General features: G+C 47.5%; 1 protein-coding gene across 4 annotated transcripts in view; it reads right to left on the bottom strand.

Moving 5' to 3' along the window:
* Window positions 1-13,193, bottom strand: part of LOC126060831 (zinc finger and BTB domain-containing protein 16-like) — a 130,503-nt gene that overhangs the window by 102,689 nt on the left and 14,621 nt on the right. For all 4 annotated transcript variants that reach the window (XM_049857178.1, XM_049857179.1, XM_049857176.1 and 1 more), the window contains one exon: window positions 12,716-12,813. In XM_049857178.1, coding sequence (XP_049713135.1) covers window positions 12,716-12,797 — 82 coding nt within the window. In that variant the 5' untranslated portion in view covers window positions 12,798-12,813. The remainder of the gene's footprint in view (window positions 1-12,715; window positions 12,814-13,193) is intronic.

The following is a 13,193-nucleotide window of genomic DNA, read 5'->3' as shown; positions in this document are numbered from 1 at the left end:
AAAAAAGAAATCATTTAGCTGTTGTCAGGATGATAAAAGAATCTTGCCATTCAGGGAAAGGATCCCCATTCAAAGGAAGGAGGGGCTGCTGGGGGAGAGGAGGAGGGGTTTGGGAAAAAAGGGAACTACCCCACAAATATGGATCAGGGCTAGAAAAAACCAAACAGCAAAGGAAATTTATGCATTGTAGTTGCTTTACTACCTAATCAATTCAGTAATTTTAAAAACGATTTTATTTATGTTCTAGTTACCACATCAAAACTGCAAAAAAAAAAAAAAGAAAAAAAATCCACAGATGCTAAAATAATACCTCGAGGCATCTATTTTTAATCAGTTAAAAAAAAAAAAGAGGGGGGTTAAACACACACACGCACACGCACACGCACACGCACACGCACACGCACACACACACACAGCCATGGCTTCTATACAATCTCTCTCGGGCAGACCACCAACCCTCAGAGAGAGAAGGAGAACACAGCCAAGCCTTCTCTGAGAGCCTTCCTGGCTGCTGAAAACCGAGCTTGTCAAAAAAAAAAAAAAAAAAAAAACAAATCCATAATGGCCCGAGGCTCCTCTCCAATCTATTTTCTGCTCAGCTGGTTTTAAATGAAGTTATTATGAGTCATTAAAACACCCGCAAGCCAGTGGAAGTCAGCCAATTACAATTTTAAATTTAGCCTGTTCTCTGCCCCATTCTCTTGTTTTCTTCCTTTGCCCACAGAATGCTGCTGCTGTTATTTTTTCCCTCCCTGCCTTTACCCAAAGTGGAAGAGACAGTTATGAAAATGCATAGTACCGCACGGAACGCAGAATCATTCATATGAAACTCAAACTATTAAATTAAAAAATGCAAACTTCGGCACCCTCCAAAGTCAACCCACTGGATACCTCAGACACTCCCGACTCAGCCCTAGAAGTGCTGGGGCTATTTTTTAAATAAAAAGGCTCTTTAGTGGGCTCCTGTTGAAAAATATTCACGGATATAACACAAAATAAGCATATCGATGGTGGAAGCCGAGAAAGAAAACACCATCATCAACATCCGAGAATTAATAACAATGAAGTTGAAATTCAAAGGTAAAGCAGGCTTTGCAATCAAGCATGAATGTCAGTATAAGTCACTAGATATGATGAGCTCATTTCGTTTTTAAATCTGCAAGGTAATGGTCTGTGCAGGGCCATTACAGCAAAGGAACAATTTTGAGTATTTCACGTAAATGCTCCTTCTCAAATCTTTTCTCTCACACGTGTGTGTGTGCGTGCGCACACGCATACACACACACACACACACACACACACACACAAAATGGTCTGATTAGGACTCTACTCCTTATTTCTCAGAACACAACTGCAGCTTTTCCATAAAAAAAAAAACCCTCCTACAAGTTAAGTACCATCCTACCTAATGAACTGTCCAATCCTACTTCCTCCACCAACCCCAAAGAACAGAGTCTGCAAGCTCTACAGAACAGACCCCGAGGCCACCTCTGCATGCACTTCCCATCTCCTCTGGGACCCTTAACCTTCCTGTTCCTCTCCAAGATACATACATAACACACACACACACACACACGCACACGCACATGCGCGCACACACACACACAATGAGAGCTCTGTCCTGTGCCTCAGCTAGACTCACAGTACTACTGTCTAGGGAAGAAGGAAAACCAAAGCCACAGGTGGAGGCAGAGACCCTGGGAAGGCAGTGGAGCACCTGGCAGAGGTGTGGGCATTACGCAGTTCCATCCAGTGCCACTGAAGGTCACTGTGGAGGCCAGGATGGCCACCATGTTGACTAGTATGAACCCACCCACCTGGAGGTTCTGGGTGAGATGAGATTTAGAGTCTATCCGTATCAACCCGCCTTACTGGGAATACCAGGTGGCCCCCAGTCAGCTCTGACTCACGGTAGCCCCAAGTGTGTCAGAGTAGAACTGTGCTACATACGGGTTTTGATGGTTGATTTTCTGGAAGTAAATCACCAGGTTTTTCTTCCGAGGTGCATCTGCGTGGACTCAAACCACCAACCTTTCTGTTAGCAACTGAGCACATTAACTGTTTATACCATCCAGGGACTCCAAGCCTCATGGGAAAAGAATATGAAATGCTTCTGGAGGTTTCCAGGCCCACTGACCAGTGGCAGTTTGCCATAGCCAAGGAAGATCTGTCCTGGCCCCCGCAGGATGCCAACCTAAGGACTATTAGCATTGCTGCCCCACATTCCAAAGGACCCCAGAGCTGAGAGATTTCACCATCCTACCCCGTCTCGAGTCTCCCCATTCAGTTGCTCCAACTGTGGGGCCTTCAACTGGCAGCTCCTCACGGTGGTTCCTGGAGGCCGATTCTCCCTGAAGCTAATAAAGCTGATGCTTCAGGGCCCCTTATGTGCACCAGCCCCTTTCCTGGGAGGGGTGCTAATACTTAATATTCATCATGTTGTCATCCTTTTCTTAGAGAGGACACCCAAAATTGTGTCAGCTTCAAGCCCCATCAAACCTGCCAGTTGCCACTGAGTCGATCACAACTCTTGGTGACTCCACGTGTGCCAGAGTAGAACTGTGCTCCATAGAGTTTTCAATGGCTAATTTTCTTTTATAAGTAGATGACCAGGTATTTCTTCTAAGGCACCTCTGGGCGGACCTGAACCTTCAACCTTTGGGTTAGCAGCTGTTTGTACCACCCAGAGACTCCCCACCAAACCTACGTCTCCCTTGGCCATACAAACACTTGAGTGACAGGATATTCACTTATTTAACAAGGAGCCCTGGTGGCACACAACAAATACTTACAAAAGCCTTCCATGTGTCTGGCATTATGCCAGGCAATGGGTAGGTGCAGGTGAATGAAGCTACAAGATGTTTGGTGTATATTACACTCAGGTGTATCTTACAGTCCTATATGAGCCCATTTCCAAAAAGATACATATATATATATATATTTTTTGCACAAAGTCCATTAAACCTGTTGCCTTCAAGTCGATTCTGACTCATAGTGACCCTATAGGACAGAGTGGAACTGCCCCATAGGTTTCCAAGGAGTGCCTGGTAGATTCAAACTGCAGCCCTCTTGGTTTGCAGCTGAGCTCTTAACCACTATGCCACCAGAGTTTCCCAAAGTCCACTAAGGACCCTGAGAAGCTAACCCTGCTCATCTACCTGCCTGTCCTCTGCTCAACTTAATATTCAGGGACTCAGGAATGGCAAGAGTCAAGCCAGGGAGGCCTCATTCTGGTCCCCAAGAGGCAAGGGACAAGGAGCACATGAGGTTCCAGGTGCTGGGGATCTCTGGGGGACTCCCTCAAGAACCTCCCCAGGCCTTCTGTGCCAGGGTGACATTTTGTTCCCTACCCCAGCCACCCTCAACTTGCAAGCTCAGAAACTCTGAGGGAAAAGAAAAAGAGAGGGAAAGAAGACCAACCAAGACAGATGGTGACGAAGACAGATGAAGGTGTAAGAAGGCAGACAGAAAACACATAGGAGCATCATGAGAGGGATGAAGGCAATGCAGACACAGGGAGAGAGACAAAGAGATGAAGTGAGATGAAAGGAGACTGGAGAAAAATGGAAGGAGAGAAGAGGAAAGCAGAAAAATAAACACCTGCCACCAACAGAGACCTCAAAGAGAGCACGGAGGATAATAGCCTGCAGAAACTGTGATATATGGGAAAATGAGAATCTGATTGCACAGGCGTAGCCCTGGAGGACTGAGGCCCAGGCACAGGCAGGTTATAAGGTCAGGAACCGGGCTGAGGGGAGAAGAGAGCGTTTGAAACCCACCTAAGAACACTTCTGGCAGGACACATGTCTGGGAAGCAAAAGGAAGGTACAGAGACTCTGGAAATAAGAAAATGGTATTTATTTTGGGTCTATCCCACGCAAACATCCCTACCCTACAACCCCATTACCCATCCATCCCCAAACAATGGCCAACAAAGCAGAGGAAAACAAAGTAGAGGAAAAGAGAGAATAGGAGAATCAACAGACAAACAGAGAGAAATGTCCCAATATCCTCCTCTCCAAGGTACCATTCATTTCATATGAAGAACGTCATCAGCTAGCCCTACAAAATCATGTGCTGTATGAAAGGGGGTGTGTGTGGGAGAAACCACCCTATTTGGGGCTAGAAAAATCATTGAGAGAAAGAGAGAGAGGAAGGTTATTACATAATTTCCACTTTCTTTTCTCCACCCTTAAAGTAATGTTCTATCTGACAGGCTCCTCTCCGAAGGGGGAAAAATGACAAATCCCATCCAAAATTCAACAGCCTGTGTTCTGTTCACAGAGCACACAGTGTACTGTACAGCCCATAAAACTCCAAACAGCCTCCAGACACTGCTGCAATCGTCCTCCATCAAAACACTTTGTCTTGCATACAAAAATAAGATACAGCGTTGAACAGAATACCAAATCAGCCCATTACAGTACAGGGAGACTGCTACTTAGCAACAAGGGGGCTCTAAAGCCTCGATGCACTACAGGAAGCAAAATCTGTCGAGCCTGTTGGGCAAATGATAAACATTAGCAGTATTAAAAAACACAAAAGCCATGTAAATGGATAGACATAATGTGGAAACGAATTTATAGAATAAATTGGGATGGGGGATCGAAGTAGGGAGGGAAGAGGCTGGGATACAGAGGGGTGGATGCAATGCCTTCCCCAAGCCCTGCTAAGGCACCATATGGAGATACAGACATGAGGATTTTGCGGGGGAGACACGCTAACCCCCCTCTTCACACAGGAGTTGGAGGTGAAGGGGTAGAGGAGAAGCGGCGAAAACACTGTTTAATACAATGGCCTGCAATGAACTTTTGGAACTTTCTCTGTTCAGCCGGGCTGATGTGCAACCTTCTGGGCTTGGGGACCCAGGTACACCCATCTAGCAGCACCGAGGCTGACAGGTGTGGAAGGTTTACGTGCCGTGGGGCCAGCATCACACCCCACACCATCCCAGGATCTGCCACTTTCTGTAAACAAAATCCCTAGCCAAAAAAGAAAAAAAAAGTCAAAACACCCCAACAAAAAAACCAAAAACACCCCATCTGAGCTGGAGAATCAGTATATTTCATCAGGTAAAGGGGAAAAATACTCTGGCTGTGAATCAGCAATGGGGTTTCGGATCCCAGCCAAAACAGGAGCTAAAAAGCAAAACCATGTTCTTCTGGTCTCAGTTGAGGCTCTTGAGGCAGAATGGAGAAAGGGGGCGGGGGGGGGGTGGAGGGGGGATGGAACAGGGAGGGAAAGAAATGTATTTTTCATCAGCCAGTGTATAATTTATAAACAGCATTAAACAGTTTTTGTTTTCTTTTTCCTCTCTCCCGTGTATGGGCTTGGACAGCAGTCAAGCCTGCATTAATTTCTGCTTTGGGTACAGTGTGTTCTTGGAGGCGCATCTGCAAGCGATCATAAACTCTCTGGAATGCTGGCAGAACATCCAGACCTGCCGGCAAGCCAGTGACGACACCACTCTGGGAAAAAGTTCGGGAAGGTGGCCAAATTCAGAGTAGGGAGAGAGAAAGAGGGAGAGAGAGAGGAGCGTGTTCAAGAGAGAGCTGGGGAAAGTGGCTTCTCGCTGCCCTTTCTTTTCTCTGCACCCCCATCACCTAATAAAATGTGCAGCCTCTGAGCAAATCGCATCTGATCCCCCCGCCTTGTAACGTAAACAATCACGCCCACCTATTCTGGAGTTGTGAGGTACTTAAAGAACCTGAAGGAAGTTTCTCCTCCTCTTGTTATCTCCTGGTTTCACCTTGAAGACACAAAGCTGACCAGAAGGGAAAGGCGACACCCATTAGAGACGAGTGAGCAGCATTCCAGTTGTGTTGTTGCCAACTCATGGTAACCCCATGTGTGGCTGCTTTTTTTGAAGTAGATCTCTAGGCCTTTCTTCCCAAGCATCCCTGGGTGGACTTGAACCTCCAACCTTTCGGTTAGCAGAAGAGTGCGTTAACCATTTACACCACCCAGGAACTCCACGGAGCAGCACAGAGTAAATGAATTGGGTGTGCAGTCACATGTGCCTGGATAACCCCCAGTCTCTTGCTTTTAGCAAATAACTAAGCCCAGAAGGGAGAGGTGAAAAGAGAGAAGGGAGCTGCAAAGGTCAGAAGAAGGTGCAGGTCCCAGGAAGCCATCTTTGGATCCTAAGATGCCTTTCTAATCGTTGCTGCGGGACCAGCCTCTCCTAGGCGTTCCAGGGAATTGGCAGGCTACTTGATCCCCCACCTTCTCTGTCTTTAGGAAGAACTCTGAAACCGAATTCTAAGTGCTGCAAAAAGGCAGAAGTACAACTCACAGATCTTGGACATCCTGGAAGTTTTTTTTTCTTCTACTCAGGCATGACAGGGGGAAGCACCAGAGAACTGGTCTGGTTTCTGGCTCTAGCACCTCCATCACTTTTCACTGCCAGAGGGGTGACCCAGGCCCCAGACGACATGCCACGGCCAACCCACGCTGCTGCTGGAATCAGAACATCTACCAGTTACAGACCTAATTCTTTCCCCATGGCTCTCACTATGAGGAAGAGTCTGGTATCAGGGATGGTTTCTCAGCAGTCAGGCTCAGGGTACCCCAGACAAGGACTGGGGGAGTGGGCAGAGCAGATCTGTCACCTGCCGGGACTGACTCCCAAAGAAAGGCTGCAATGCCCCTTACCTGTGCAGGTGCCACAGCCTCTCCACGCCCTAGCCTTGCCCCCGTCTTGACTGCCAGTCACTCCATTTCTCCAAGGAGGTCTTATCAATCCTATACTCTGGCCTCGTCTACAGCAAGAAGCCTAACGGCCCTTTCTATTCCAGAAAACGCAACTTGTCACTCCCATACTCAAATTTACAGTGGCTCTCCAGTGCTGCTGGATAAAATGCAAACCATCTTAAACCCTCCACCATCCTGCTGCACCCCTCCCTTCTAAACCCAGCAATCCCCCTGTCCTCACTCCCACACAGAGCCCACACTTCTCAGCTACACACTGGACATCTCCACAGACCACGTGGGCCTTCACTGCTCAGTGCCTTCACTGCTCAGAATGCTGCTCTCAGCATCTACTCAAGTTTCACTCATCCTCCCCAACAAACTGGAAGGAATGCTCTCTCTTCTCCACAGACTCAATTCTCCATGGCCTACCCCTTTTTAAAAAATGGTCCCCAGGGTTCTGGAAAAACTGTTGTTCTTTTAGGCCCTGTAGGTGCTGCTCCAACCCTTGGTTATCTTCTGTAAAATGGTTTGCTCTACAGACCCTTAGAGGCCACTCTTACTGTCAGCTCCCTGCATGCAGCTCTCATTTCATCAAAACAGAGCAGCAAGAAAATACCACATCATCTAAGTATATATAGGTCTCCTCTGAATCTCTCCGAGAACTCTTTCTTGGCACTTCTACTGTGGCACATTTCATAGGCTGTCTCCTTTCACCATAATTTTACAGCCAAACTTATCTCCCTTCTAGGCGTAAGCTCCTTGAGGGCAGGAATACTGTGGCCCTTTCTTTGTTCAGGACACAGAGCCTGACACTTAATTAGTGCTTATTAAGGATCCACTGACTACAAAAATGAATGACGCTCCCAGAATAGGAGGAGGCCCCATAAAAATGCAAACCCCTAATAGTATGCCATGAGTCAAAAAAAGGGGGCAGGTAGTTCCGGGTGTGCTGATTTGTAATCCACCAGTACCTTAAGCCAAGCTGTGGGAAATACTACCTAATGGGAAATCTTAAACTAGCAAATCTCAGAAACAACTGGGGTCACTGCCTAAGACTGTGGTCTCTGTGTGGATGTCCCAGAGCTGGGAATCATCTTACAAATTAGAAAGAGGAGCAGCAAAGAGATAGCATGTCCACAGATGCTACAGGGCCCTGTCCCCACAAGGGATAAGGCAGCAAAGGGTGGGCAGAGAGGCTTCAGACACATCCCCACAGATGGGGATTCTTGCCTGCTCACACAGCCACAGCCCTATACTCAAACGTCACCCCCCACGACCACCCAGCAGGGCCTGCTTTGCAAAGCACCTGGGGTTATCTCCCTTCCTACCCCAAGCCTCTTTTGCTATACTCAAACCCTCCTGGCCCCAAGAACCACTTCTAAGAACTCGGGTTATGGCCAGATCAACCTCATTAGTTAACGAGTTAACCACTGCTAATTTAAACTTATTGTTATCAGGTATATCTCATAAACACTTGATTAGTTAACGCATTCAAACAGAAATAAAAACTTCAATTAAACTGAACATTCACTACTACCATTTAGGGTCTTAAATAGGGGGAAAAAAATAAAAGGGAGAGAGGGAGAAAAAGAGAAAGCACCATCCCTAAGAAGGGTCTCCCACAGGGTGAACTTCTAATTAAACAAATTGTCAATTTCCACACAATGAAAACTGATTTAAGAGAGTAAATTTAGTATTTGAGTCACCGAAAATAAGCATTCACGTTGTAGATCTCATAAAGGCTGACTTCACCTGACAGGGAAAGGAAGAGGACAGGAGGACGAAAAGGAGGAAAAGCTGGGAAGGAAAAACAAGCTCGAACATTTTATTCCTTTCATAAATAACATCTCCTCGGAATTCAATGTGGCCTATTCTTAAGCATTGGAAAAACTCCGCTGGCCTCCTCCAATCCACCCCCATCAGATTAGAAAAAAAAAATTTAATCGTGTATGATGACAAACTTGGCCCAGCACTCACTGTACATACTGTACCCACAGCCTGGCGCCCAGCCAGGCCTGGCCCAGTGCCAGAACTACAATAACAAACACAGGCAGTGCTCGCCAAAAGGGGGGTGGGGAGCAGCACGCGGAGCTAGCAAGGAAGTGAGTGCTGTTCAGCTCTGCTGAGCAGAAGCAAACAGCAGGAACGTGTCCATGCAAGGGCAACGACAACACCTGGGGGAAGCCAGGAGGACCCATGATCCCAGACTCACTTCTCCATGGGCTCCCCCCTTTTAAAAAAACAGTCCCCTGGGTTCTGGAGCAACTATTGTTCTCTTAGGCTCTGCACTGGTACTCCAACTCTTGGTTAACTTCTGTAAAATGGGTCTGCACTACGGACCTTTAGGGACAATTCTTGCTGTCAGCTCTCTGCATGGAGCCCTCATCTCACGAAAACAAAGCAGCAAGAAGACCTTGTGCCGTCTAATTAAAGATCTCCTCTAATGCATATCACTGTTACCAGGCGTCTGGGGAAGGAATCAGAATGTGTAAAGCCCGACTTTTGCTTCTGGAATCAGAAGGAAAACCTGGCACCAACCAGCCCAGCCCTCCAACCCTAACTCCCAAACAAAGCCCCAGGACCTTCACTGTTTTAACAGGGGGTCAAACCACTCAGGAAGTGTCCTAGCCTCACTGAGCGCTTTCATGCAATCCTATTTTCAAGTCATTCCAGCACAGAGGTGTGAGGTATGCGGGACGATAGAAAGAGAAAAAAATAGAAAGTGGAAATACCAGGCTATGAGCTATCTGCAAGGGCACATTAAAACACTATTATGACTCAGCATACCTCCCCCATCAGCAAATCCTCCTTTACAAGGGCATTGGCAAGGACAAATCACTGGGCACAACCAACCTTCATTAGCCAAGAAGACAGGCACTGAAAGGGAAAACTCCTATGTGAGACCATGGGGACTTCAAGTGGCATCCTAGTTGGGTTCTGAATGTACCTTCCCAGGGAACCCGAGGCTCCACAGGGTGGGGGTGCAAAGCCCCTCATCTTGTCTGAACTGGGGACTCCAGGCCCACCCTAAAACATGTAAACAGCTCCTCTCCTATCTACCTGTCCCTCCCCACCCCCACGAACACTGCTGAAGAAGCACACACAGGAGATGGCTGGCCACACTGTCAGGAAGAGGGGGGTGACGTGGGCCAGTGGGCTCCTGGCTGGCCCCCAGTGAGCCCGGGGACAGAGCCTAAACAGCTCCTCTTGCAGGAGAGACCAGGCAGGGGACTGCAGGGACCCTGTAGGCTTCTAGAAAGGTGGGAGCAGAAGCCACCAACATTTATGAAACACCAACTATATGCCAGAGACTATGCTGTATATGCCATTAACACATATTCTCTTAATTCTTAGAAAAAAAAAAAATTATGTTAGCAATGCCTGTGCTTTATACTCAACAAATATTTGTTGACTCCAAGAATGTGCCAGATAGCTAGCCTAGGCTAGGCCCCAAGTAGCTTATCGTCTCTTAGCAAAAGAGAAGGAAAGAGAAATTACATTTCCTGAAAGCCTATTATGAATCAAATCTGAGCCTCACAACTTCTCTGAAGTAGGTACAAATTCTCATTTCACAGACGAGGAAACTGAGGCTCAGACAGCTTATGTTTCTTCTCCAAGATCACACTGTCGGAGGTGGGTGCCTAAATTTCTTCCACTCTATCACCCTGCCTCCCAAGTAGGGGAGATAAGGCAAATCCAAAAATAACCATAACACAAAGAAGAAAGATTGTGCCTAAAGATAACATCAGATAAAGGAATTCAAGCACCCAGAGGAAGGGGGATGACACTGTGGAAGGGACTGGAAAGATCTGGATATGAGAAAACTGGGAAGGGCTATTCCAGGTAGAGGGAATGGAGTGAACAAGCCACCAAGCTCTGAGTAATGAGAAATAATGCTTATTGGGACTGAGTTACAGAGAGGGCAAGGGAGCTTTAACAATAGGCTGAGAGTGTATTACCCCCATCTAAGTGTTTGGCACCACATGGTTAGAGACAGCAGGGAGGACCCAGACTCTGCTCTTGGGTTGGAGGAGTAGGTTCAAACCACACACTGAACTCTAAACAAAGAGCAAAGCTGAAGAAGATACAAGGCGCCAGTTACTAAAACAGAACACAAAGAGTACATGAGTCCTGAGCAGATGCCAAACACAGGGATGACTGGGTGAGGCCTCCGGGCCAGGGTGAGGCCAGTGGGCAGATGGATGTGGCTCCATAGAGCAAGGCATGGAGACTCCATGGGAAGGAGGCACAGAACACACCGAGACATAAGGACAGGGCGGTCAGACAGGGCCTGGTGTGGTCAGGTCCCTGGATCCAAAGAATGAGAAGAGAGGGAGAGTAGTTAGGGCACTTTTAAGAAGAGCCATGAAGGCTAGGAAGGCAGACAACATCCAACATGGGACCTACAGCAAGACAGTGGTGAGCGGAAGCACAAAAAACTACCCAGTAGCATTTACATGATGGTACACACGATGCACTGGGGCGTGGGCATAGTGGAGACAGCCAGCCAGACCGGAAGCTTCTGGAGTTAGATGATGGGACATGCCCCAGGGCGACAGCTTCAGAAGTGCAGAAAACAGTGGAAGGTGGAAGCAAAAGCAACCAACATTTATGAAACATCAACTGTATGCCAAGGATTGTGCTATGTATGTATGCCTTTAACATATATCCTCTCACTTAATCCTAAAAAGAAGAAATTACAGGAGTTTAGTAATACCTGCGCTTTACAAATGCAGAACTGGGGCTCAGAAGATATATTTGCCTGAGGACACACAGTTATATTGCAAACAGGATTTCAACCCCAAATCTGTCCAACCCCAAAGCCCACGCCCTTTCATAAACACTAAGCTACCTGCCAAGGTCAGGTGTTTGAGGCCACACAGGGAAAGAACATGTAGAAGCAGTGTGCTACCGTTCTCATTATCCTTTCCCAAACTATTCTACCACCATTATCTTAAACTCACTACCCCCATGCATCTCATCTAACGCTTTGAGTTGCCGTTGTCAATTTGACCTCACATAGATAATTCTTTTAAAGGAACACAGCGCTCTAAGACGTACTTTTTAAGATAAACAATTTTTTGGTTCAAAGAAGACTTCAGGGGATAGTTTTGGTTTAAGCTTTAAAGTTTAAAAATTATCTCAGGGCAATAGTTTCAGGGTTTATCCAGCTTCAAAGGCTCCAGAAAGTCTGGATTTCATTGAGAATATGCAATTCTGTTCCACGTTTTTCCCTCTTCTGATCAGCATTCAAGAAGATAACCCTTCCTCCCTCACCCAACAGAGTGACTCCAAGGTTGGAAGGCAGGAGAATTGGAAGGAAGAGAGCACCTCCCCTGGCAGGGAAGGGGTGAGGCCTCTGCAAGCCCTTAGCCTTGAAGCAGCAGTATCAGGCTTCCTACATCCTTCTCTCCACTGAGGACTGCTGGGCATGCTGGATGGCTGGCACCTCTCCCCTTTCCACACCTTATGGGGCAGACTTGCTTTGCCTGAATCCTCCAGTCAAAACATGGGCAAAAATACCAGCAGCCACACAGCCAACCCCACTAGAATTGGATAACATTAACTTGCAAAAAAAAAAAACAAAAAACCAGCATGCTCTAACTAGCTTTGTGTTCCAACCTTTCTCTATCTATTTAATTAAAGGCTCCTGTATAATGTGAACCCAATAGTCAGATTCGTTAGACAGTGAGAACCTAATTCCACAACTGTTTTGCTAATGAAACTGCAGTCTACTTTGGAAGGTAGATCACACAGGGCACTGGGTGCCAACGGTGCCCTGGGAAACCCAGGAGCGTGCGGATGGGTTCATTCGGACAGTCACACAGTTGGGATAGCCTTTTTGCTTCCTGAACCTGGAGGGAGCATCCAGGTTGGCCAACTGTTCCACGGAACAAGGTGGACCAAGGCCCCGGCCAGCAGTGGGGACATCCATGTCATAGCAGGCTCTGAGTAGGGGGTAGGAGGGGATGGGAGGTGGTTGCCTGTACCCAGATGGGCCCATCAGGGCACCTCCGCCTACCTGAATGAGCCAGTAAGTGCATTCTCAGTCGCAAACTATCCAGGAAGCGCTTCCCGCAGAGCTCACACCCGTATGTCTTCATCCCACTGTGCAGCTTCCTGCAGGGAAAGGAAAAGACAGGTTGCTGCTGCTCTACCTGGACAGAAGGCAGGTGCTCTCCCTACCTGGGGCTCTGCAGCCATCTCTCAGGCAGGTGAGCAGGAGGAAGGGAGCTAGAGAGCATGGGTGCTGGAGATTGGCATTGATGGAGACACACCCCTGGATCCTCTGACAGTGTAAACTGTCCCCTTTCCCACGGATCACTGCCAAAGAAGCATCCATTCCTGGTCTTGTACAAGAACTAGAAGAATGGGGTACTTCCTACTGCTTTACCCACTGCTACACGTGAGACCAGAGTCCCTGTGTGGTGCAGTGGTGAAGCACTAGGCTGCTAGCTGAAAGGCTGGAGGTTCAAACCCACCCAGAGTTGCCTCCGAAG

This window comes from Elephas maximus, chromosome 17 (genome assembly GCF_024166365.1).
Source record: "Elephas maximus indicus isolate mEleMax1 chromosome 17, mEleMax1 primary haplotype, whole genome shotgun sequence".
Lineage (NCBI taxonomy): Eukaryota > Metazoa > Chordata > Mammalia > Proboscidea > Elephantidae > Elephas > Elephas maximus.
Note: the sequence above shows the minus strand (reverse complement) of the source record. Positions and strands in the feature narration are given on the sequence as shown.